Source organism: Acinonyx jubatus, chromosome D3 (assembly GCF_027475565.1).
Source record: "Acinonyx jubatus isolate Ajub_Pintada_27869175 chromosome D3, VMU_Ajub_asm_v1.0, whole genome shotgun sequence".
Lineage (NCBI taxonomy): Eukaryota > Metazoa > Chordata > Mammalia > Carnivora > Felidae > Acinonyx > Acinonyx jubatus.
Window position 1 is genome coordinate 9,673,703 of NC_069392.1, and position 26,427 is coordinate 9,700,129.

Here is a 26,427-nt window from a genome sequence, read left to right on the forward strand (position 1 = left end):
CTCAATTGGTTTAGCATGTGACTTCGGCTCAGGTCATTATCTCACATCTCAGGAGTTCAAGCCCCATGTCTGGCTCTGTACTGACAGCTCAGAGCCTGGACTGACAGTTCAGAGCCTGGAGCCTGCTTCAGGTGTGTGTGTGTGTGTGTGTGTGTGTGTGTGTCTCAAAAATAAACATTTAAAAACATATAAAAAATAAAATGAAAAGAAAAGAAGTGTCATAAATGGGAAATGGAGGTAGCTGTCAATTCTAAATACAGAAAGATGACTTAAACACAAGCCAGTTCACAACCTATTACTACTATTACACCAAGTCCCTCTTTGCTCATCAAGGTCCCAAATCAGGGTAGGAGCAGATGAGGCACAGATAACTCAAAATAAATTATGGATCAAATGCTGGTGAGTACATGGAGCATCAGTGCCTCTCACCCAGTACTACTGGGAATGTAAATGGTACACACACCTTGAAAACAGTTTGCCAGGTTCTTCACACACTAAACATACTACTCTGCCTTAAGATCCAGCAATCGTGCTCCTTGGTCTCTACCCAAATAAGCTGAAAACTTACCTCCACACAAAAGCCTGCACACAAATGTTTATGGCAGCTTGATTCATAACTACCAAGTCTTGGAAGCAGCCAAGATGTCCTTCAATGGGCCAATGGATAATCAAAATGTGGTACATCCATACAATGGAATATTATCCAGCAATAAAAAGAAATGAGCTATCAAGGCACAAAAAAACAAGAAGGATCTTCAAAATGCATATTGCTAAGTGAAAGAAGCCAATCTGAGGGGCGCCTGGGTGGCTTCATCAGTTAAGCGTCTGACTTCAGCTCAGGTCATGGTCTCACAGTCTGTGAGTTCGAGCCCCGCATTGGGCTCTGTGCTGACAGCTCACAGCCTGGAGCCTGCTTCAGATTCTGTGTCTCCCTCTCTCTCTCAAAAATAAATAAAACTTGAAAAAAAATTAAAAAAAAAAAAGCCAATCTGACAAGGCTACATACTATATGATTCCAACTATAAGGCATTCTAAAGAAGGCAAAAATTATAGAGACAGTGAAACAATCAATGGTTGCCAGAGGCTGGGGGAGAGATGAATGGGTGGAGCACAGGGGATTTTTAAGGCAGGGAAACCATTCTATATGATACCATAATGATGGATATAGGTCATCATACTTTTGTCAAAACCCACAGAAGGTACGACACAAAGAATGAACCCTAATGTAAATTAGAAAACCATAAACATGAGTTAAAAATAAACTATCCAATATATTGGGGCACCTGGATAGTTCAGTCAGTTAAGCATCTGACACTTCATCTCAGCTCAGGTCATGATCTCACAGTTCCTAAGTTTGAGCCCTGCATTGGGCTCTGCACTGACAGGGCAGAGCCTGTTTGCAATTCTGTCTCTCCGTCTCTCTGCTCCTCCCTGCTTGCACTCTTTCTCTCTCAGAATAAATAATCTTTAAAAAAGAATAATAAGCTATCATATTGGCTCAGCAACTGAAACAAAGTACCACACTGAATCAAGATATTAACAACAGGGGAAACTGAGGGTAGAGGTGGGAGTGTGGGGATATACAGGAACTCTACTTTTTCACTCATTTTTCTACAACCCTAAAACTGCTCTAACAAATATAGCATATTAATAAAATGTGTGTGCGCGTGTGTGTGTGTATATATGTATATAAAAGGAAAGTGAGAAGTGTTACAAGTGGGAAACAGGGTGGTAGCTGTCAATTCTAAATATAGAAAGATGACTGAACAGAGGCCAGTTCGCAATCTACTACCTCTAATAGTACCTCTCCGTCCATCAAGGTCCCAAATCAGCATAGGGACAAAGAAAGCATAAACAACTCAAAATAATCTATGGCCCTGGTGGCCCAGAGTTTCCCAAGTAACAGAAATAGACTATCATTTTACCTAATAAATTCAATTTTTCTTCAATGAATACTTTACTAAAACTGAAAACAGTCACATGAACACGAGTTTCTTCTCTTCAGACCTTCTTCAATCCATGTAACACTGATGAGCACCAAGAATTCTTAGGTGAAAAAATTAAGAAGCTTTATACTCTGGGGGCACATGGGTGGCTCAGTTGGTTGGGCGTCCAACTCTTGGTTTTGGCTCAGGTCATGATCTCACAGTTCGTGAGTTTGAACCCCGCAATGGGCTCCACGCTGATAGCTGCTTGGGATTCTCTCTCTCCTCCTCTCTGCCCCTCCCCTGATCGTGTGCTCTCTCCCTCTCAAAATAAATAAATACACTTAAAAAAAAGCAGCTTTACTCTGCAGGGAATCTAGAAAGGAAGATCAAAAACTTTCAGGCCTCTGATCAAACACTCAGATGGAGAGACTAAAGAACTAACTAACTAAATAAATAAATAAATGCATACAATCTTGGCCTGAATACCCAAATATCTAACACCAGTTTTCTTAAATAGCTCAGCCAATATGCCACCATTTGTCCTCACAGAATACCTGACAAGAGACATTTCACCTCAATAAAGGACACTTTCTCTTCCTAAAAACTTGATGCTGATCTCTTTCTGAGTCAGTTCCAAATCACTTCTGACTCATTCCTGCAAGACTCTAGGTTCATAGGGCATACCCTGAAGCCTTCTCCAACAGTAATTAAATGTCCTTGACGAGGGGCACCTGGGTGCTCAGTAGGTTGAGCATCCAACTTCAGCTCAGGTCAGGATCTAGAGGTTTTCGAGCCCCGTATCAGGCTCGCTGCTGTCAGCCTGTCAGGGCAGAGCCCACTTCGGATCCTCTGTCCCCCTCTCTCTGCCCCTCCCCTGCTTGCACTCTCCAAAAAATAAATAAATATTAAAAAATAAAAAATCCTTGATGAGACCCCAGGTCTGAGGATCGGCCCATAAATGGATGAGACCAGAAGTCGGGACTAGAAGGGTATTCAACTTTTCCCTCAGTCCCTACCTGCCCATGCCCACTTCTCTGGAAATGATTTCCACTACCTCTGCTGCAGGGGGATGATTAGATGACCATATCTAGAGCTCATAACTACACCAAATGAGGTGGATATTTAACCAAAGGGTAACTCAGGTTTCTCCCTGGTAATCTATAACTGCATCACTGAGTCACAAAGCCAGTCAGAAAGCTATAGAGAAACCACATTTGGAAGGCAATAAATATTCTGAGTCTGACATTACCAGTCACAATTTCCATTTTGAAGGAGCCTTAGGGGATGCAAAGTGGTTGATGGAGAGTGAAGAAAAGGAGTTATCTCTTGCCTCTTCATTTACATAACTTTTATAAAAGAATTTAAAATGTCACTTTATCAAAAGATTGGGAGCAGGGCAGTGCTGATTAACTTAAGCTTGCAGGAAGAGGTCACATCTTGGTGTGGGCCAAGCCAACATGTTGGGCCCTGGGTAAACTGATGAGTAAGGAGGAAAAAACTAGTCTGAAGAACCAAGCTGAAAATAAACACACACAGATAAAAATAAAGATGAAAATCTGGAAAAAAAGCCTTAGATCCTGACAGCTCTCCAGTTTCCATCAGCCCCTGAACACTACATTCCTACTCTAAGATCCCACTGGGACTTATAGCAACCTCTTCCTTGAGCTTGTGTCAATGAGTTTCTTCTGCTCCTTGCACCCAAAACAGTTTTAACTAAGACACTCCTCTACATTCAGCCAGTCTGCTGTCAGACTCCCCCTTCCTGGATGGTGAGGTGGGAAAAGTCTATTTTCATTCTACATTACTAACTCTGGAATATAAATTATTTAGCCCTTGGAGCTAACAGGCCAATAAATATGATATCCTAAGTCTGTCTTTTTAGTAAGTTGTTTTAAAATTTACTCAAGGGTAACTGTGGTTTTTGACCTTGAGGACTGGTGTTGTTCCTATAATAACAGGAGTTAAGCCGGGGCGCCTGGGTGGCTCAGTCGGTTGAGCAGCCGACTTCAGCTCAGGTTATCTCACATTTCATGAGTTTGAGCCCCACATCGGGCTCTGTGCTGACAGCTCGGAGCCTGGATCCTGCTTCAGATCTGTATCCCCCTCTCTCTCTGCCCCTAACTCACTCGCATTCTGTCTCTGTCTCTCTCAAAAGTAAATAAGCAGTAAAAAATAATAAAAATTTTTAAAAAAAATAATAATAAGAGTTAAGCCAAAATCAGCCATTTACAAATCAGGCCTAGGAAACAAGATAATGATGCATTAAGTGAAAGCAAAGTTTTCAAAGAATGGGTGCCATCCTCAGTGACATGTTTTTTAAGCTGCCCTTGCAGTCAGCACTAGATGACGCAGTGAGAAACCAGACCTGTTCCAATGTTTCCCTTATATTAAGGAGACCGTCTCAGTTCAGTGTTAGCCTGTCACTTCTTTAGTATTTTTTTTTTAAGATTTTCAAGTAACCTCTACACCTAATATGGGGCTTGAACCCACAACCCTAAGATCAAGAGTCACATCTCCACCAACTGAGGCCGCCAAGAACCCCACTTCTTTAATACTTTCTAATGTTTTTTAATGACGAAGGAAAGACCTCGAACTCAGAGTTTCACAAAAGTATCAGAATCTAGTAAAGACTCCAACACCATTGTATTGTTTTCATCTTACTTATTTTGTGGCTTTTTTTTCTCAGCACAAGCGACAGGTCCTCCGTTAAGGATAATGATATACATTATTTTTAAATAACTTTAAGTTAGGGGCGCCTGGGTGGCTCAGTCAGTTAAGCCTCTGACTTCAGCTCAGGTCATGATCTAGATAGAGGTCTGTGAGTTTGAGCTCCACCTCGGGCTCTGTGCTGACAGCTCAGAGCCTGGAGCCTGCTTCACATTCTGTCTCCCACTCTCTCTGTCCTTCTGCTTGTGCTCTGTCTTGCTCTGTCTCTCAAAAGTAAATAAATGTTAAAAAAATTTTTTTAATAACTTTAAGTTAAAAATCAACTTAGAAAAAACTATTAAATACGTAATAGTATAGATAATACTATAATAGAGCTGGAATCATCAAATGGGGTAGAAAAATGAAACAAATTTGGGAAACAATGAGTCAAATCATTGGCAAGAGACTATCAAAAAGACTATCAAAGATATTGCTCCAATTTAGAAAAAAAGACTGAATACAACATAACTCCATCGTTTTTTCTTCAGTTTATTTATTTTGAGAGAGAAAGTGCAAGCACGAGTGGGGAGAGGTAAGAGAGGTAAGACAGAATCCCAAGTAAGCTCCACACTGTCAGCATGAGCCCAATGTGGGCCTCGATCCCATGAACCAGATCATGACCTGAACCAGAACCAAGAGTCGGATAACCAACTGAGTCACTCAAGGCACCTAAACATAGCCCCACCTTTAAATTACAATGTCCTTGGGGGCACCTGGGTGGCTCAGTTGGTTAAGCGCCTAACTTCAGCTCAGATCATGATCTCGCAGTCCATGGGTTTGAGCCCCGAATCGGGCTCTGTGCTGACGGTTCAGAGCCTGGAGCCTGCTTCAGATTCTCTCCCTCTCTCTCTGCCCCTCCCCCACTCATGCTCTGTATCTCTCTCTCTCAGAAATAAACATTAATAAAATAATTAATTACAATGTCCTTTGCTTAAAATCCTAAATGTTTTAGGCTAGAAGACTTGCTTTTACCAAGAGTACAAATTGTAGGTGAAACATTCTTTGAGTCAACAAACTTTTGTTAAATATGTACTAAGTGCAAGACTGCAGGAAAGGTTAAATTTAAAAATGAACGATGCGGGTGCCTGGGTGGCTCAGTCAGTTAAGCGTCTGACTTCAGCTCAGGTCATGATCTCACAGTTCAGAAGTTAGAGCCCCACATCGGGCTCTGCACTAACAACATGGGGCCTGCTTGGGATTCTCTCTCCCTCTCTCTCTGCCCCTCCCTGACTCATGCTTTCTCTCTCTCTCTCAAAATAAACTTAAATTTTAAAAAATAAATAAAAATGAATAATAGCTCCTGATTACCTCACAGTCTACATTTGCCCCCCCTCCCCCCTTAGCCTATTTCTCCCAATCTTTTTAGGGGCATCTGCCTGGCTCAGTTGGTAGAGCATGTGATTCTTGATCCCAGGGTCATGAGTTCAAGTCTCATGCTGGGTGTGGACCCTACCTAATTAAAAAAAGGTGGGGGGACTATCCTTTTAAAATGCAAGCCTGATCACCCCACTCTCCTAGTTAATCTCTTTGGTGCTTCTCACTGTCTTTAAAACAAATTTCAAAATTCTTTTTTTTAATTTTTTAACACTTATTTATTTTTTGAGAGACAGAGAGAGCATGAGCAGGAGAGGGGCAGTAATACATTCCGAAGCAGACTTCAGGCTCCGAGCTGTCAGCACAGAGCCCAACACGGGGCTCAAACTCCCAAACCGCAAGATCACGACCTGAACTGAAGTCAGATGCTTAACCGACTGAGCCACCCAGGAGAACAAACTTCAAAATTCTTAAAATAGCTTACAATGCTGAGTTTGTCTACCCATGTAGCCTCATCTCACCAATCTCTACACTGCGACCACGCAAGCCTTTTCTTAGGTCCTCAAGTGTAACAAGCTCCTTTTTACACACTCACTGCCTGACTAACCTCTACTCTTCTTAAAATGTCACTTCCACAGAGAACCTGTTCTTGTCTTGTCCCCAATGGCTGAGATGCACATTTGTATGCACTCATGGGAACCTATATTGTTCCCTCAAAGCCCTTAACACAAATGTATTGATTATGTGTAACATTATCTTTTAAAATTCTATTGAAAAAAAAAAAAACCAAAACTGTTGAAACCGCAAGCTTCTTGAAAGCTGAAACCATGTCTATGCTGTGCTATTTGGTACTCATTCACTCCCCGAATCTACATTGTGCCTAGCACATACTGGGCTCTCAATAAATAAGCTGAATGAAGAAAGGAATACATAAATTAACGAACTGCATGGGGCGGGGTGGGGGCGGGCGGAGAAAAAGACAATCTTCTAGAAATTGAGGTAATGTATCAGGGAAATGAGAGATATATGCATGCAAAGTGACCACAACAGGATGTTCAAAGAACCAAGTATTAGCGATGGCTTCATTCTATTAAAAGTTTTTGCAAAATCTTGCTGCACACCACTAGCATGGAGCCTGATGTGGCGCTCAAACCTATGAACCATGAGACCTGAACCAAAATCCAGAGTCAGATGCTTAACCGACTGAGTCACCCAGGCACCCCTCAACTAATTTTTTAAATAACAAAAATTGTGCAAGTGATGGTAAAAAAAAAAAAATCCAAATAGTTCATAAGAGCATAACATGAAAAGCATTAGTCTATAAATCTTGCCCTATGCTCTATGTTCTACTCTATGTATTCTTTTAAGAATTTTCTGTGCAGGGGAGCCTGGGTGGCTCATCAGTTAAGTGTCTGATTTCAGCTCAGGTCATGATCTCATGGTTCGCAGGTTCGAGCCCCCATGTCAGGCTCTGTCTGACAACTCAGAGCCTGGAGCCTGCTTCCAATTCTGTGTCTCTCTGTCTCTCTCTCTGCCCCTCTCCCACCTCTCCTCAAAAATACATAAATGTTAAAAAAAAAAAAAAAAAGAATTTTCTGTGCATTAAAATATTTTCACGTTTGTTTATTTTGAGAGAGAAAGAGCACATGAAAAGGAGAGGGGTGCAGAGAGAATCCCAAGTGGGCTCTGTGCTGATAGCCGAAATCAAGAGTCAGCTGTTTAACCAACCGAGCCACCTGAGAGCCCCTGTGCATTAAAATCTTTAAGTCTAAAATGCTTTTAGAGGGGCATCTGGCTGGCTCAGTCCGTTGAGCATCTGACTTCAGCTCAGGTCATAATCTCGAGATTCCCAAGTTGGAGCCCCGTGTCAGCACAGAGCCCACTTCAGATCCTCTGTTCCCCCCTCTCTCTGCCCCTCCCCCACTTGCCTGCACACGCATACTCTCACTCTCTCTCTCAAAAATAAATATTTAAGAAAATGAATTAATTAAAAATTTTTTAATATTTAATTTTTTTTAACATTTATTCATTTTTGAGAGTGAGAGAGACAGAGCATGAGTGGGGGAGGGGCAGAGAGAATGGAAGAGACAGAATCCGAAGCAGGCTCCAGCACAGAGCCCGACGCAGGGCTTGAACTCACACACCACGAGATCATGACCTGAGCTGAAATCGGACGCCCAACTGACTGAGCCACCCAGGCGCCCCATGAATTAAGTAAATTAAATTAAATTAAATTAAATTAAATGCTTTTAGAATGTAGAGATCTAAGTCAGAGCTTTTTAAATGGTCATAATAATTTCCAAACAGTAGAAAAGAGGTTGTGCCAAGTGACTCTTCTACAAAAAGGCAAGATGGTCTTCAGTCCCCAAGATGCCCTGCCATTCCTGGGGGAAAACAGGACACAACTCGCGAGCTAACAATGCCCAACAGAAGATTCAGAATAAATACCACATTCGACTGAGGACTCAGGAGCATTTACTAATGAACTACATCAGAATAATTACCTGGAGTTGGCCAGGCACCAAAGGGAAACATAGTAACTCACCAAAGAAGTGATTATCATTCAGGAAACACAGCTAGGAAGTATATTATACCTGATCCAGACTACAGCAAGACTGGAAGCCAGTAGGACAGATTAGAACAAAAGATATTGCACCCGGAAAGTAAATATAAATGTGTATGTGCATTCAAAGGATATGGGAAACTTTTTTTCTTTGAAACTTCCCTATTTTGCAATTGCTGACCTAGTAATTCCTGATTTCTACACAAATTTATGACGTGCCATATATGACCATCACTTCCACCCCACTTGTTCCCCTAACCACTAAAAACAGTTTAAAATTAATAATAATGGTACAAGAAAGCACTGGGGCTCACCAAGTCACATGAGAATACAAAATCTGTGAAAAACCACACAGCACAGGAGAGTAATTTTAGCAAAAGAAAAACGAATGAAATAGGTGCTCTAGTAAGGTCAGGGGTGGTTTTCAAACACCAAAAATACAATACCTAAACTTACCAATTTATGAGTAATGAGATGCACTCTGAAGATGTTTCAACTAATGAAATTTCTGAAAACTTATTCCAAACCTAGACACTGAAAATATAAATTTAACCCACATCTCAACTGACCACAATTTCACAGTTAATCACCCATACAGCCCTGTCCACTTTTACCCTAAACCGTATTCAGCAAGAGCTGAGGTCACAGGCAAGTTTCCAACAGTTGTAAAATGCTAAAACGTTGGCAGTATAAACAGTGCTATACAAAGATAGTGATGCTGCTAATTCTGAACTCAGTGAAGAACTGGGCTCTCAGTGACAATGCCTATGTTCAAATCCCAGATCTGCAACTTAATAACTGCGACTCTGAGCAAGTTAATCTCTGACCTTTAGTTTACCACTATAATTACAATAATCTTACTACCTAATAGGACAGTTAGCATACAAATAAGCACTCAATTAATCCTGACAGTTGTTGAACTTCTGACTGATGGACAAGCACTACCTATCAAGCATAAGCTTTTCATTTACCAGCTAATAAACCTCTGAATTCAAGGAACAAGAGTGGTTAGGGACTAATATATTTAAACACAAAAACAGGGGCTGTCCAAAGTCTGGAAGTCAAAAGTCAAAAGTGCTGAAGACAGGGACAGTTGGTAACCTCTCTTTTCCTATTCCTGCCAGTTTATATTAATTGCTTTGGAATTCTTTTTTTTTTTTTTTAATTTTTTTTTAATGTTTATTTTTGAGAGAGAGAGAGCATGCGAGCAGGGGAAGGGCAAAGGAAGGGGAAGACACAGAATCAGGTTCCAGGGTGAGCTGTCAGCACAGAGCCCGATGGCGGGGCTCGAACTCACAAACAGTGAGATCATGACCTGAGCCGAAGTCAGACGCTCAACCGATTGAGCCACCCAGGCGCCCCAATTGCTCTGGAATTCTTAAAGAAAGCTTCTTCTAATCCTCTCCCATGTAACTATAACAAAAGCTACATAATTCCAGCTTCAGTTTGGAAAATATGACCTGTCACTTCTGGTTAACATATCCTAATGGTTAGCAACGCGAAATGGACATGGTTTATCTTACTGGGTAGTTCAAAACACTGTTATTTCTAAATAACTTATGGGACACCAAAAGCATTTTCTTTGGGCCTCAACAACAATTTTTGAAATCCAATTATTTTTAAAAGTACTGAATCTTTTTTAGTTTAAAGGCGGGAGGTGGGGGGGGGTGCTGACTGTTAAGTAGGAAGAGCATGTGATTCTTGATCTTGGGGTTGTGAGTTTGAGCCCCATGATGGGTGTAGAGATTACTTAAATAAATAAATAAAACTTAAAAAAAAAAAAAGTCCGGGGCGCCTGGGTGGCTCAGTCAGGTTGAGCATCCAACTCTTGACTTCGGCTCAGGTCATGATCTCATGATTTGAGTCTGAGCCCTACGTTTCGGGCTCTGTGCTAACGGTCCAGAGCCTGCTTGGGATTCTCTCTCTCCTCTCTCAAAAATAAATAAATAAACTTAAAAAAAAAAAAAAAGTCCACAGGCAGCTGCTGCTGCATAGAGTTTTTTAATAAGCCAGAAATTGTGAGCCCTGCCTGGACTCAGTTCCTATCTTCAATCACCTCATTTCAACCCTGCCCTCTGAATGAATATACATATACCAGAGGGTATGATAACATGCACCAACGGGAAATTGTTGCAAACAGAGTCCTATCTCTGCCACTCGCCACCTGTGTGACTTTTGGCAAGTCAGTGTCTTCAGCTCAAAGTGAGGTACCTTCTAGCAGTGGTTAAGAGAGTGAGCCTAGGACAGCCCACAGGAGTTAAGATTCTAGCTCCATCAAATGTGACCTGAATAACCTTAGGCAAATAATTACACATCAACAATGCCCTATCTTCCTCATCCGTGGGGGAAAGGGGGGAGGGGCATTGTGGGACTGGAAAAAACTTCCCACCTCATAAGAATGTGTACAAATTAAATGAGATAACCCATATGAAGGGTCAATGACAGAGAATGACATAATTACCCGTCTATACACATCAGCTATCATTTCCCATCTCACAGGATTGTTGCTAGAATCAAATGAGATGTGAGAGTAAATCAGTATACAAATTATAAAAGCAGGACCAACTGTGCCAGAAATAAAGTTGCCCCTCCCCGAAAAACCTTGAATGGTCTCAGCCATGGGGAGAAACCTCTATTTAGTTAACATCTACACTATAGACGCAAGGTCTAGTTTGGCAATACCACTGACCTTGAAGCCTTCCTCACCATTAACTGAGACCAGCCATCTATGAGAAGAGCTGCAAAAAGGGCCACTGTCCAATTACAGAACAACTCGGTTATTGAAAAGGCATTTCCCCTGACTCAAATCTGTCGATTTTTCCCAACCGGGGTATCAGAATGACTTCAAGGTCTGCAAGCCTGCGGGGCTGAGGTAAGCGTTATGGAGGGGGAACCACTTAGCAAGCAGAAGGCAAGCTGCAGAGAAAACCAAAGAAGCTGCAGAAAGGAAAAGCCCTGCAGCAGCCCTGCATGCCCCTCTGACATGAGTTATCACAGTCTTCTCACCGTTATTTTGGGCCCAAGACCCCTTCCTAAGCCCCGCCGCTGCCTCCCACGTGCGCCCAGAGCAGCTGTTTCTCCACCAAAGAGCTCTAGATAGGGAGCCTCGAAGCCGGGCCTGCTCCAGACTCGATCGGGGTGACCTTACGCCAGCCCCTTCCCCTCGTTGGACCTGTTTCTCCATGTGCATCGAGCACCGCTAGTCACAACCCCCTAAGCCCGCTTCCCGTAAGTAAAAAGTCTTTAGTGAGGAATTTTCCCTCAAGCAGAACGTCGCACCCTCACGCCGGAGCCAGCTTCCACCTGGCTCGGGATCCACCTGAGATCTTGGGTCTTCCTTGGCACAACGCAGCCTACGGGCAGCGCAGGTCTCTGTGAGAGTAAGTCCCTCACAGAGCCTGCATGCCGGGCCATCTCCGCTGACCTGCCGCCGTCTGGACCACGCCGCTGCCACCTTACGGCTTAGGAAGGCCCGGCCGGCGCCTACGCGAGGCCCGTGGCTGCGGCCTAGAGGCCCGCGCGGTCAGTCCCCAGCGCCCTACAGCTCCGCGCCCGCCCCCTCCGCGCCCCTCCTGGACCTTTGCCCCGGCCTCAACAGCCCTCGATACGTCCGGCCAACTACCGGGCTGGCCCCAGGCACTCACCGTAAATGGGCCGGAGGCGCCTGTCGTTAGGGTCCTGCACATGGCCCCGCGTCGCCATGATGACAAGCGCAGAACCGCAGTGCGCACGCGTGGGGCAGGCCCCCGGGAAGGGGCTGTTAAAGGGCCAGCGCCGATCTCGCTCTTCTATCGCGATAGTCGCGGAGCTGCGACAAAAGGCGCCTGCGCGGAAAGGGAAGCCCCACCCCCACCCCCTATCCCCCACCCGCGGATCCCTGTGGGTACCGCAGTGCTGTCTTCTATAGGAAACTTCTCTCAATTGTGCTGATGGAATCAACCTGGCTGGAAGAAGCAGCTATTGGTATTGAAATCCCTTCCGAGTCAAGTACTGAGTAGCGAGGAAAGGAGAGGAAAACTGTTGATCAAAGTTGGGGCTCGGCTGCTCCTGCTTGTCGTATTTATCCTCTGTACCCGAAGGAGGAACAGTTAGACTTGTCTGAGTAATTGTTGGGGAACCGGGAACTCCTCTGGGTGAGTGACCCAGGGGACAGTAGGGGAAGGGGGTGATCAGGGGCACCTGGCTGGCTCAGTCCGGTAGAGCATGCGACTCTTGATCTGGGGCGAGGGGGTGGGATTGGGAGTTCAAGACCCACGTTGGGCACCGAGCTGACTTAAAAAAAAAAAAAAAAAAAAAAGGGAGGGGGCTTATCAACAATAAAATCTGCCTGAGAAGTTCAAGATCCCTTCATCCCTCGCATGGGGCTCAGCCAGCTAAGAAGCGTCCTAGATTAATACTAAACCAATCGGTTTGTCAATTGCACCTTAATAAAACTGGAGGGAAACAGTAATTCAAATCATACAATACATAGTTACTGACTGCCTATTATGTGCCACCTTCAGTTTTAGGCACGGAAGCCACATCAGTAAATAGACAAAGATTTCATAGAGCTTTACTTGTAGTGGAAGAGACACAAATAAAATAGTATATTAGGTGGTGATGAATGATTCTGAGAAAAAACAGGGACTGGGGAGTGAAAGTGGGAGACAATTTTTTTATGTGTATAATGTGGTCAGGGAAAGCCTAGCTGAAAAAGTGACAATTGTCAAAGACTGGGAGCGGGAGGGGCTCCTCGGTGGCTCAGCTGGTTGAGCGACCAATTTTTTTTTTAAGTTTATTTATTTTGAGATAGAGAGGAGAGGGGCAGAGAGACATAGAGTCTCAAGCAGGTTCCACACTGTCAGCACAGAACCTGATGCTGCCTGGAGCCCACAGTCCGTGAGATCATGACCCAAGCTGAAATCAAGAGTCAGACGCTTAATAGACTGAGTGACCCAGGCACCCCTTGAGCAACCAACTCTTGATTTCCGCTGGAGTCATGATCCCATGGTTCATGGGTTCGAGCCCCACATCCAACTCTGCATTGACAGAGCAGAGCCTGCTTGGGATTTTCTCCCTTTCTTTCTGGCCCTTCCCCATTCTTCTCTCTCTCTCTCTCTCTCTCTCTCTCTCTCTCTCTCTCTGTCTCTCTCTCCAAAATAAATAAATATTTAAAAGCCTTGGAGTGCGGGGCATCTGGGTGGCTCAGTGTGTTAAGTGTCCAACTTCAGCTCAGGTCATGATCTCACCGTCAAGAGTTCCAGCCCCGCGTTGGGCTCTGTGCTGACAGTTCAGAGCCTGGAGCCTGCTTCGGATTCTGTCTCTCTCTCTCTGCCCTACCCCCACTTGTGCTCGCTCTCTCTCTCTCTCTCTCTCTCTCTCAAAAGTGAATAAACCTTAAAAAAAATTTTTTTTAAAGACTTGGAGTGGGAGAGGGAGGGAGCCACTTAGGTGTGCCAAGCTCATTAGGGTCATAACCTAATGCCACACTAGTCACTATGATTCGAACTCAGGTCTTTCTGAGTAGAGTCAGCCCCTGCACTACAGCTGGGGTTGACCCCTTCTACTGGTGTTCCTTCCCTCTCCCTTTCGGGGCTTTTTAGTGTCCAAGAAAATGATTCTTCAACTTCAGTGCATATCAGAATCCCTTGGGGAACTTGATAAACATTTCCTGGATTCTACTCCCAGAGGTTCTAATTCAATCTGAGGACCACTCTTTGAAAAATACCAATTAAAGGATATAGATCAAAAGTCATTATTTACTTTTTTTTTTTGAAAGATTTTATTTTTAAGTAAACTGTACACCCAGTGTGGGGCTCGAACTTAAAACCCTGAGATCCAGGGATGCCTGGGTGGCTCAGTCGGTTAAACACCAGACTTTGGCTCCGGTCATGATCTCATGGTTCGTGGATTCGAGCCCCGTGTCGGGCTCTGGGCTGACAGCTCAGAGCCTGGAGCCTAATTCGGATTCTTTGTCTCCCTCTCTCTCTTTGCCCCTTCTTGGCTCACTCTGTCTCTCTCTCTCTCTCAAAAATAAATAAACATTAAAAATGTTTAAAAAATTAAATTAAATTAAATTAAAAAAAACCCCTGAGATCAATAGCCACACACTTTACTGACAACCCACAGGTGCCCCTCAAAAGTCTCTAGAATCCACCGTAACAGCAAGTTAACAACTGCTATTAAATTTATTATTTTTTTTAATGTTTATTTCTTTTTGAGAGAGTGTAAGCTGGGGCGGGGGGGAGGGGGTGGTTAACAGAGCATCTGAAGCGAGCTCTGCACTGACAGCGACAAGCACCTTGTGGGGCTTGAACTCATGAACCTCGAGTCATGACCTGAGCCGAAGTTGGATGCTGAACCGAATAAACCACCCAGGCACCCCATGACGATTGCTATTAAAATACATGCCTAGAAAAAAAACCTAATGATAATAGTAACAATAATAATAGTGTGAATTTATTGAGCACTTATGTTGCAGAGACTGTGCTAAGCTCTTTCACGTGTATCTTCTCATTTCAGTCTTACAAACTGGTGGAATAGGTATCATTTTGATCTTCATTTTAAAATGAGAATTTGGTGGGCACCTGGGTGGTTCAGTCGGTTGAGTGTCTGACTCTTGGTTTCAGCTCACGGTTTGTGAGATCAAGCCCCGAGCTGGGTTCACGCTGACAGTGTGGAGCCTGCTTGGGATTCTCTCTCTCTACCTCTCCCCTGCTCTCTCTCTTTCTCAAAATAAAAATAAACATTAAAAAAGGTGCTAATTTTTTTTTTAATTTAAAAAAAATAATAGGGACGCCTGGGTGGCTCAGTTGGTTGAGCGTCTGACTTCAACTCAGGTCATGATCTCACGGTCTGTGGGTTCGAGCCCCGCGTCGGGCTCTGTGCTGACAGCTCAGAGCCTGGAGCCTGCTTCTGATTCTGTGTCTCCCTCTCTCTCTGCCTCTCCCACACTGTCACTTTGTCTCACTCTGTCTCTCAAAAATAAACAAATGTAAAAAAAATTTTTTTTTAATAATAATAAAATGAGAATTGGGGAGGAAGAAATGAAAAATTTGGCACATAGAGATATTAGATAGTTTGCCCAAGGTCATACAGTAAGTCTGTGGTGAAATCCACACTCTGGAATTACTAATTTCCAAAGAGTTAAGTATAGAAAAGGAAACATAATAACTTCACAGTTAAGAAACTTGGTAAAAACTACCTTAACTAAGTGATCAAAGTTAACATTACCAGTAATAATTCATGTTCATATCATATACCTTCAATATGAGATGATGAAAAAGGAACTTCACTTCTGTAGAATTTTTGCAGGAAACCCATAAACCCAGAGTAATCATGAGGAAAACATTAAACAAATCTAATTTGAGTGACATTCTACAAGATATCTGACCAGTACTCTTCAAAACTGTCAAGGTCATGAAAACTAAGGAAACAGAAAAACTCACAGGTCAGAGGAAACTAAGGAGACATGCCAACTAAAGTAATGTGAGATCCTGGGACAGAAAAAGGGCATTAGTGGAAAAACAGTTGAAATTCAAATAAAGTCTAGAGTTGAGTTAATAGTTTGTGCTAATGTCGGCCTCTTGTACACTGGTAATGTAAGATGTTAACATTAATGAAAACCAAAAAAAAAACTGAGCAAGGAGTATATAAACTTTACCATCTTTTCAACTTTTCTGTAAATCTAAAATTACTACAAAATAAAAGATGTTTTTTTAAGCAATCTCTATGCCCAATGTGAGGCTTGCACTCACAACCCTGAGATCAAGTGTCACATGCTCTACTGACTGAGCCAGTCAGGCACCCCACAAAATATTTTAAATGCACCATTTTTTAATGTTTTATTTATTTGTGTGTGTGTAAGAGAGAGAGAGAGAGCAAGCAGGGAAGGGACAGAGAGCAAGGGGGACAGACGATCCAAAGCAGGCTCTGTGCTGACAGCAGTGAGCCTGATGCGGGGCTCAAACTCATTAACCGTGAGATTATGACTTGAGCCAAAGTCGATCGCTCAACCAACTGAACCACCCAGGTGCCCCGTAAATGCATCATCTTTAATAACTGAGGAGAGCTATTTATTCAAAACCAAATGTATGGGAAACTCTCGGCCTAACTGTATCCCAAGGCTAGCTAAAAGAGAAGATTCCAGTAGCAAGTGCGTAGAGAAATTCTTACTGAGAATGGGAGGCTCTCAAACAAAGATATAGTCTGTGATCTGTGTGGAAAATCATTCCTAATGCTGAGGAGGCTTTAAAATACTCCAGGTAGGGGTGCCTGGCCGGCTCAGTCAGTAGTGTGTGAGTCTTGATCTCTGGGTTGTAAGTTTGAACCCCATGTTGGGTGTAGAGATTATTTAAAAATAAAAATCTTTTTTTAATGTTTATTTGTTTTTGAGAGAGAGAGCAAGGGAGGGGCAGAAAGAGGGAGAGAGAATCCCAAGCAGGCTCCTCACTGTCAGTGCAGAGCCTGACGTGGGGCTCAAACTCACAAACTGCCAGATCATGACCTGAGCTGAATTGAGAGTTCAACGCTTAACCAACTGAGCCACTCAGGTGCCCCCAAAATAAAAATCTTTAAAAAATAAATAAATAAATAAAATACTGCAAATAGGTTGGCATTATGGGTATGTGGTTTTTTCCTAGGTCAGTGTGGTCCCCCATTAGCAGTATCAGCAGCATCTGGGAACTTGTTAGAAATGCAAATTCTGGGGCATCTGGGTGGCTCAGTCTGTTGAGCGTCCGACTTCAGCTCAGGTCATGATCTTGTGGTCTATGAATTCGAGCCCCATGTCAGGCTCTGAGCTGTCATCACAGTTCAGAGCCTGGAGCCTGCTTCAGATTCTGTGTCTCCCTCTCTGTCTGCCCCTCCCCTGCTCACGCTCTGTTTCTGTCTCTCTAAAAAAATAAATAAATAAACATTAAAAAAAAAAAAAAAAGAGGGGCACCTGGGTGGCTCAGTCAGTTGAGCATCTGACTTCGGCTCAGGTCATGATCTCATGGTTTGTGAGTTCAAGCCCCGCATCGGGCTCTGTGCTGACAGCTTGGAGCCTGGAGCCTGCTTCAGATCTGTGTCTCCCTCTTTGTCTGCCCTCCCTTACTCACCTTGTCTCTCTCTCTCTCAAAAATAAATAAACATTTTAAAAAAAGAGAAAGAAATATAAATTCTTAGGCACTGCCCCGGACCTACTGAATCAGAAACTCTATGAGTGGGGCCCAGCCATCTGTGTTGTTATAAATCCTCTAGTGAATCAGATCCAGACAAAAGTTGAATTCTTTGGCTTTAGATCAGAGGTAGGCAGACTATGACCAATAGGCCAAATCTAGCTTTCTACCAGTTTTTGTACAACCTGTAAGCTAAGAATGGTTTTAACTATTTATTTTTGTTTTTTAATTAGAGAGAGAGCATGAGCAAGGGAGAGAGGAGGAGAGAGAGAGAGAGAGAGAGAGAGAGAGAGAGAGAGAGAGAGAGAGAGTCTCAAGCATGTTCCATGCTCTGCATGGAGCCTGACACTGGGCTCGATCCCATGACTCTGGGATCATGACCTAAGCCGACATCGAGTCAGACACTCAACCGACTGGCCCACCCAGGTGCGTTGGTTTTTACATTTCTTAATGGCTGGGAATAATATCAACAGAAGAATAATACTTCATAATGTGAAAATTATATAAAATCCAAAGGTCAATGTGCATAAAGAAAATTCTGTAGAACACAGACACATCTATTTATGTATTGTCTATAGCTGCTTTGGCGCTACAAAAGCAGAGTTGAGTAGTTGCAACAGAGACCCAACAGTGACCCAACAAGGCTAAAACATTTTCTGTCTGGTCCTTTACAGAATAAGTTTGTTGAACCCTGATCTAGAGTAATGAAAGAAATTTAAATACTCCCAGGATAGAATGTCAGGTAAAATAAAATGCAATATTTGGGAGTATTAATACTAAAATTATATTCATTGTTTGTCTGAAATTTATGTTTAACCAGATATCCTATATTTTTATTTGCTAAATCTGGCAACCCTATCCCAAGGAGGAATCCATGCTCCCCAAATCATGCTAACCAGCAAGAGTGGAGGGTGAGAGCCTAGGTAAACTGACTGCAGGATTATTCTGAGATGATTTGGCCAGGTAGGACCAGGCTGAGGTTGGGCTTGGAAAGGAGAGAGGAGGGAGGAGGGCTGGGGCTCATCTTTGGTGTAAATGAAAGAGCTGGTGAGTCACCTGCATTTTAAGAATTTCCCAGAATGGAAAAATACAGCACCTTCAAGTAGGGGCACATAGGAGGCTTCTGGCCAGGACTGTGGTTACTCAGATACATTCTCAGATTACCTTTGTTGGCCTTGCCCCAGAAGAACACTGTCAGGCTCAGTACCCTGTTCCCTGCACTTGGCAAAGCCAGGGCGTTATGGACCTCTCAAACCGAGGCCTCTAGATCCTTGAGTCACTGTTCTGGGTGGAATGTGTTTCCCTCCACCCCAAAAGCCTCTTTGGCATCCAAGTAGGATGAATTGGCCTTTCTTATTTCCCATTCCTACCCCATGTCCTCAGCACCTAAGGCTGAAGCAGTGACCTGGCTCTGGGCTTGTCCTTACCTGCTCCTGCCTGAGAGGCAGCCTCCACACCCTTTGGCAGACCTAAATCATTTCAGGTAACAAAGGAGATGACCCCCACGGGAGCCAAAAGCCCATCTTTTGTGCTGTACAAGTTGGAACTCAAAATTTTTAGAGCCAACGTTACATTATGAGGAAATGCTTGGCATACAGCAGGTGCTCATTCAATGGTAGTTTCCATTTTCTTGACCTAGAAAAAGGGGGTACGCCCTTCATTCTTGTCATATTTGGTGGCAGATTTGCTCTGGTGAGAAACTCTTGTTTAAGGGCATGAGACACATAAGTGCGTTGTGCCTGAAAGCTGGGTGACATGGCATTGGGGGACTGGTTGTACTGGTTGTGGGTGTCTCCACCCAATGACTTTTCTAATTTTTCTTTGTTTTTATTTTCCCATCTGGATGGATATGTTACTTTCCTTTTTTAGGTTTATTTATTTATTTTTTAGTAATCTCTGCACCCACTGTGGGGCTTGAACTCACAACCCAGAAATTAAGAGTCACATGCTGTTCCGACTAAGCCAGCCAGGTGCCCCTTGATGGACATGTTTCAATACCTAATCCTAATCCTTCATGGAATAAAAGTGCTATATTTCAGTTTTCACAGTTGATTCCCTGCACTTTGACAGTAGAATAAAACAGCAATTCTGGCTCTGAAATCAAACAGGCTTGGGTCCAAACACTTACTTAGCATAAAAAAGGCCAAAAGTACAAAGCAGGCACAGAATTAAAGGTAGAGTTCAAGACAAAGAAACACAGAACCTGGAGATAAGAGTTGGGAGAACCAGGGTCATGGTCTTGGTTAGGCCAGTAATTCGCTGTATAACCCTGGGCCTCACTCATTTTCCTCATCAGGAAAAGAAAGGTCTGAGGCCTCCTAGCTCTTTAATCCATCCCAGCACTTCCAATTCTGTCCACCAGGGGGCACACGAATGCCAAATTGCCCAGCCCAGTTTCCAAATTCGGAAAGAATGGATCTCATTTTGTTTTTTTACATTTATATATTTTTAAGATGGATTTCATTTTAATATTTTTTTAAGGTAAGCTCTATAACCAATTTGAGGCATGAATTCACAACTCTGAGATCAAGAGTCATATGCTCTACCAACTGAGCCAGCCAGGTGCTCATTTTAATTACTTTTTTAATAAAACAAAGCAAATATGAATATATGAATGTGAACTTTTTGTGAGCTATCTCTATCATTTTTATACCAATTTTATTGAAATATGACTTCCATACCATAAAATTCACCCGTTTTAAGTGCACAATTCAATGATTTTTAGTACATTTACAGAGTTGTGGAACCATTCCAATAATCAGATTTTAGAACATTTCCATCACCCTAATAATATCCTTCTATAAACTATATTTTTTAATTTAAAAAAATGTTCAAATGTTTCAAGATCTGAGAGAGTACCCGTGTATACATATTACACAGTTCTAACAAACATTAACATTTTGCAAGCATAGAGATTTGATATTGGACATACAATTCTTTATCTCTCCCCCTCCCTACTTCTCCAGAGATAACCACTATTATGCTATTGGCAGGTATTTTTCCTTCCATGTTTTAATATTTTTATTGCATATGTATATATGCATGAACAATATATGATAGTTTTGCTTTCTTTAAAAATTCCATGTTATCATACTATTCATCTGCTTCTGTTAAGTTGTTCTTTTCACCTAACATTGGAATCAGTATTCCCTAATAGCACCTCGCAAAGGTTGTACCAGTTTATATTCCCACAACCAGTATGTAGAAATGCCAATTTCCCTTGCCACACAGTGTGCTCTCAAACTTTTGTATCTTTGACAATCTCACAGTGAAAAGTGATATCTCAGTGTAATTCTAACTCATGTTTCTCAGGTTATGAATGATATTTAGCATATTTTCATCTGTTTAAGACCAATTGGTAATGCATTTTCTTTTATCAACCTGGTCATGTCCTGTTTCCATTTTTTTTCAGATTGTTAGTCTTTTGTTATTAATTTATAGTCACCCTTTATATATTAAGGAAATTAGCCTTATGCCATAAACAGGTGTTTCACATATTTTTTCCAGTGTATTGTTTGCTTTTTCATTTGGGAGACATGGGTTGTTTTATAGTGAAGAAATGTTTTATTTTTTGTAGCATTTCCCCACTCCACTATTATTTTAAAATTCCTTTGTTAGTTCTCCTGGTATTTTTATGGTTTTGTTTTTAAAATTTAAGTCCTTGATCAATTTGGACTTTATTTCGGTATGAATAATGACACAGGGTTCCAGTCTTATTTTATCTTTTCCAGTTGCTCCAAACCTCATTTATTGAATAATCCATCTTTTTCACAAAGCACACAATGCCATCTTTATCGTGTATTAAATTTCCATATGCACTTCTGTCTAGTCATGGAACAGTTTACAGGCTCCCTTCAAGGGCAGGTCAAAGCTGGGGGCCCCAAAGAAGGAATTTGCCAAGCTCGCTGGATTCTGTGTTCTAAATCTGGACTTGCTCTATTCAGCCTCTGAGTTGCTGAACTCTGGGGAGAGCCTTGTTAGCTGCATTTGGCTGCTTGGATGCCAAAAAGTTGGCCCTTGGTTTAAAATGAAGGAGCCTCTGGAAAAAAAAAAAATTAAGGAGCCTCTAGGAAATAATGCAGTTTCCTGCTGTGTGGTCAATTTTCTGGTAAGATAAAGCATAAGAGATAATAGAGTAAAACCAGTCAGGAAATTCACTGACTGATTCTAAATTTTTTTTAACGTTTATTTATTTTTGAGAGAGAAAGAGAGAGACAGCGCAAGCGGGGAGGGGCAGAGAGAGAGGGAGACACACAATCCAAAGCAGGCTCCAGGCTCTGAGCTGTCAGCACAGACCCCAATGTGGGGCTCGAACTCATAAACCATGAGATCATGACCTGAGCTGAAGTCAGGCATTTAACCCAATGAGCCACCCAGGCACCCCTAATTCTAAAATTTGTATGCAGGTGCAAATGACCTAAAATAGCCAAGATAATCTTGAAAAAGAGGAACACAGGAGGAGGATTTAAAAAAATTTTTTTAATGTTTATTTTTGAGAGAGAGGCAGAGACAGAGCAGGAGCAGAGGAAGGGCAGAGAGAGAGGGAGGGACACACAGACTTTGAAGCAGGCTGTAGGCTCTGAGCTGTCAGCACAGAGCCCGACACAGGACTCGAACTCATGAACCATGAGATCATGACCTGAGCTGAAGTTGGACGCTTGACCAACTGAGCCACCCAGGCGCCCCAGGAGGAGGATTTTATATTACCAGATTTCAAGACTTATGTTAAAGCTATAATCATTAAGATAGTGCGATATTGGCTTAAGATAGACAAACAGATTAGTAGAACAAAGAGTCCAGAAATAGATTCCTACATGGATGGTCACTGGATTTATGACAAAGGCCCAAGTAAAATTTAATAGAAAAAAATCTTCACCTCAAAACAAACAAAAAAACTCTTTACCCCTACCTCATGCCGTTCACAAATATTAATTCAAGATGGGTCGTAGACCTAAATGTAAAAGGTAAAACAATAGGGCTTCTAGAAGAAAACAGGAAAATACCTTTGTGGTGAGGTAGGCAAGGATTTCTTAAGTTGGCATAAAAGCATTACTCATAATAGGTAATTCTTGACTTTATTCAACATTTACTGCGTGCCTACTGTGTGCCCCACCCTATGCTAGGTGCCAGCTATGCCCATGAAAAAAAAAAGTCTGCCCAGTCTTCCAGGAACTGGTTCAGTACTGTTGCGGAACCAGGCTGGAACACTGGCAGAAAAAATGAGTGACACTCAGAGATCTTGGTGGATTGGAGATTTATTTAACACCGGTGGACTCAGAGGAGACTGTTTCTCCAAAGATCTGAGCCCCGAATGCAAGTGGGAAGGGTAATTTATAGTTGTCAGCTTCCACATCCATGGTGGGTTTTCGCGCACATGGCAAACAGGGCAGGAAGAACCCGGAAGAGGGGTCTCTAAGCTAGAGGCCAGAGCTTGTTTTAGTCCCATCAGCCATCTTTGGTGCAGTACTTTATTCATTTCTCCAACAGTACAATGGGACAGACAGGTGCCTGCTTGGACAACAATACTGCAGCTTTCCAGGGGTTCTGGGATAATCACAGGAAGCAATAGGAACCAGAGGAGAGGCACCTTACACAGAGTTCTGGAAAGATTTCTAGGAATATGTGACATTAAAACTAAGCTTTGAAGGATGAGGGAAATCAAATGGGTTGTAGCAGAAAGAAACAGTATTTGAGAAGTCCTAGTGGGGCAAGGGTGGATAGGTAAAGCTGCAAGATACTCAGTTTGGTGGGAGCAGGTGGATGGGACTGGATATGGTTTCAAGAATATGTCTGTGTTATTGATTTTCCTTTAATTGATCACTTAAGCCAGAGGGTTCTCTAACTTCATTGAGCATAAGAATCACCCACAAACTTCTAAAATGAATATTCAGGGACCCCACCACAGAAATTTGTATCTAATAGGTGGGGAGTGGGCCTGGGCACTTGCATTTTTACAAGCATTTTCCCTGCCCCAAAGGATGCTAATCCTGCCAGCCCTCAAACAACCCTCTGAAAAATACAATTTAAGCATTAATGTTTTTCCCTCTAGGAAATGAGAAGTACTTTCCTAGGCAGCATCAGGGTGAGAGAACTGAGAGGTTTTCTGGAAAAGCAGACCACAACGCAAGTGAGCCTAAGATGTCTCCTCCTCTCAACACTAGAAGGGCACTGTGCAAGCATCAAAGGGATGAGGAAGCCATCAGGCAAAGGGAGCAGCAGCTTCTGGGAATTCTGCCTAGTAAACCAGGCACTCGAAAATTTCCCAGCATGCTCTGAGAACTCAGGTACAATCTCCATTCTTCTTATGAATATGTATGAGTATCCAGTTGTCAGCTGAGTTTCCTAGCCACGCCCTTCCCCCACCCCACCCCCACTTCAGAATTGACAAAATGATGTAAACATTCTGGGGCCTGGCACCTTGCTGAGGAAATTGGTTTTTAGCAGTGATTTCACAAGTATTCCTCTAGCAGTAGATGAATATACTTGTGACCATGTGCAAAGTAGCAAACAAAGTGGATGTTTAAAGCCCTCCCTGAAAGTCCTACCTCCATCAACAGGGTAAATATGTGTGATGAGTGCCCTTCCTGGGGCAGATACTGTGGGTTGCCTCCCTAATAGCTACGTTCCACCCCCTTACCCACAAGTAGAGGCCCTATTTCCTCTTTCCAGCTTATCAGTTGTCTAAGCCCCTCTTGGTAACCATCAAGTGACAGGCTAATGACATCTCCTGGGGTCACTAAGAAATATAAGAAGATAGAATCCCAAGACTTGCAGGTGGAAAAAAAAGTGAAACAAAGTGTAAATACTTGAAAATCAACTCTCAAGAACTGGAAATATTTATAGGCACATACGTGGCTGGAACTTTTTTTTTATGTTTATTTATTTTGAGAGAGAGAGAGAGAGAGAGAGAGAGAGACCATGCGAGAGAGTGTGCTGAAGCAGGGGAGGGGCAGAGAGAAACCCAAGAAGCCTCCAGGCTGTCAGCCCAGGCGCAGAGCTCAATGTGTGAGATCACGACCTGAGGCAAAATCAAGAGTTGGATGCTTAACCACCCAGGTGCCCCCAGTGACTGGAACTTTTTTTTTTTTTAATGTTTGTTTACTTTTGAGAGAGAGAGAGAGAGAGAAAGGCAGAGGCCGAGCATGAGCAGGGGAGGGGCAGAGAGAGAGAGAGAGGGAGACAGAATCTGAAGCAGACTCCAGGCTCTGAGCTGTCAGCACAGAGCCAGGTGCAGGGCTCGAACTCATGAGCCGAAAGATCATGATCTGAGCCAAAGTCGGATGCTTAACTGAGTCACCCAGGCGCCCCTGGCTAGAACTTTTAATAAGCAAAAGCTAGGGGTGCCTGGCTGGCTCAGTCAGTAGAGCATGTGACTCTCGATCTTGGGGTTGTGAGTTCGAGCTCCATGTTGGGTATAGAGATTACTTAAAAATAAGGGGTGCCTGGGTGGCTCAATTGGTTGTATGTCTGACTCTTGATTTCTGCTCAGGTCTTGATCTCACTCTTCTTGGATTCAAGCCCTTTGTCCAGCTCTGCACTGATAACACAGAGCCTACTTGAGATTCTCTATCTCCCTCTCTCTCTTCCCCTCCCCCCTCTCTCTCAAAATAAACTTTAAAAATAAAAATAAAATAAAATCTTGGGGCACCTGGGTGGCTCAGTCAGTTGAGTGTCTGATTCTTGGTTTTGCCTCGAGTCATGATCTCACCGTTCGTTAGTCTAAGCCCCACATTAGGCTCTGTGCTGCTTCTGCAGAGCCTGCTTGGGATTTCCTTTCTCCCTTACTCTCTGCCCCTCCCTTGCTCTCTCTCAAAATAAATAAACATAAAAAAAAAACTAAAATAAATAAATAAAATCTTTAATGAGAAAAAGCTAAATAAATGCATATTACACAACTCAGCCTAGCAATTCCATTCTTGGCTGTACACCTAATGGAAATAAGTGGTGAAGCACCTGGCTGGCTCAGTCGGTAGAACATGCAGCTCTTAATCTCAGAGTCGTGAGTTCAAGCCCCGCATCAGGCATGGAGCCTAGTTAAAATTGAAAAAAGAAATGAATGTCGTGTATTTTTTGTAATGTTTATTTATTTTTGAGACAGAGAGAGAGAGAGCCTGAAGGAGAGGGGCAGACAGAGAGGGGGACAGAGGATCCCAAGCAGGCTCTATTCTGACAGCAAAAAGCCTGGAGCCTGCTTTGATTTCTCTGTATCCCTCTCTTTCTGCCCCTCCCCTGCTCATGGTCTCTCTCTCTCTCTCTCTCTCTCTCTCTCTCTCTCTCTCTCTCAAAAATAAACATTTAGGGGCACCTGGGTGGTTCAGTTGGTTGAGCGTCCAACTTCAGCTCAGGTCATGATCTCACGGTTTGTGAGTTCGAGCCCCGCGTCGGGCTCTGTGCTGTCAGCTCGGAGCCTGGAACCTGCTTCAGATTCTGTGTCTCCTTCTCTCTCTGCCCCTCCCCCACTTGTGCTCTGTCTCTCTATCTCTCAAAAATAAATAAATGTTAAAAAAATAAATAAAAAACATCTAAAAAAAGAGTAGGGGTGCCTGGGTGGCCCAGTCGGTTAAGCATCTGACTTCAGCTCAGGTCATGATTGCGCGGTTTGTGACTTCGAGCCCGGCGTTGGGCTCTGTGCTGACAGCTCGGAGCCTGGAGCCCGCTTCAGATTGTGTCTCCCTCTCTCTCTCTGCCCCTCCCCTGCTCACGCTCTGTTTCTCTCTCAAAAGTAAATAAACATTTTAAAAAAATTAAAAAGTAAAAAAATTAAAAAGAGTAGAAT

General features: G+C 43.0%; 1 protein-coding gene and 1 long non-coding RNA gene across 3 annotated transcripts in view; one reads left to right on the forward strand and one right to left on the reverse strand.

The window, feature by feature from the left end:
- The window catches only part of NAA25 (N-alpha-acetyltransferase 25, NatB auxiliary subunit), a 79,154-nt gene extending 66,865 nt beyond the window's left edge, over positions 1-12,289 (reverse strand). Inside the window, exon 1 of one of the 2 annotated variants that reach the window (XM_027044337.2) lies at positions 12,156-12,289. In XM_027044337.2, coding sequence (XP_026900138.1) covers positions 12,156-12,213 — 58 coding nt within the window. In that variant the 5' untranslated portion in view covers positions 12,214-12,289. Of the gene's footprint in view, positions 1-568; positions 4,656-12,155 lie in introns of those variants that run through there. The other variant, XM_053206758.1, reaches the window with a different exon arrangement.
- An 81-nt stretch (positions 12,290-12,370) lies between these two features.
- Positions 12,371-25,930, forward strand: LOC128312308 (uncharacterized). The gene is made up of 3 exons (XR_008291395.1): positions 12,371-12,644; positions 23,701-23,935; positions 25,141-25,930. It is a non-coding gene; the product is annotated as an uncharacterized LOC128312308 (long non-coding RNA).
- The last annotated feature ends 497 nt before the right edge of the window (positions 25,931-26,427 follow it).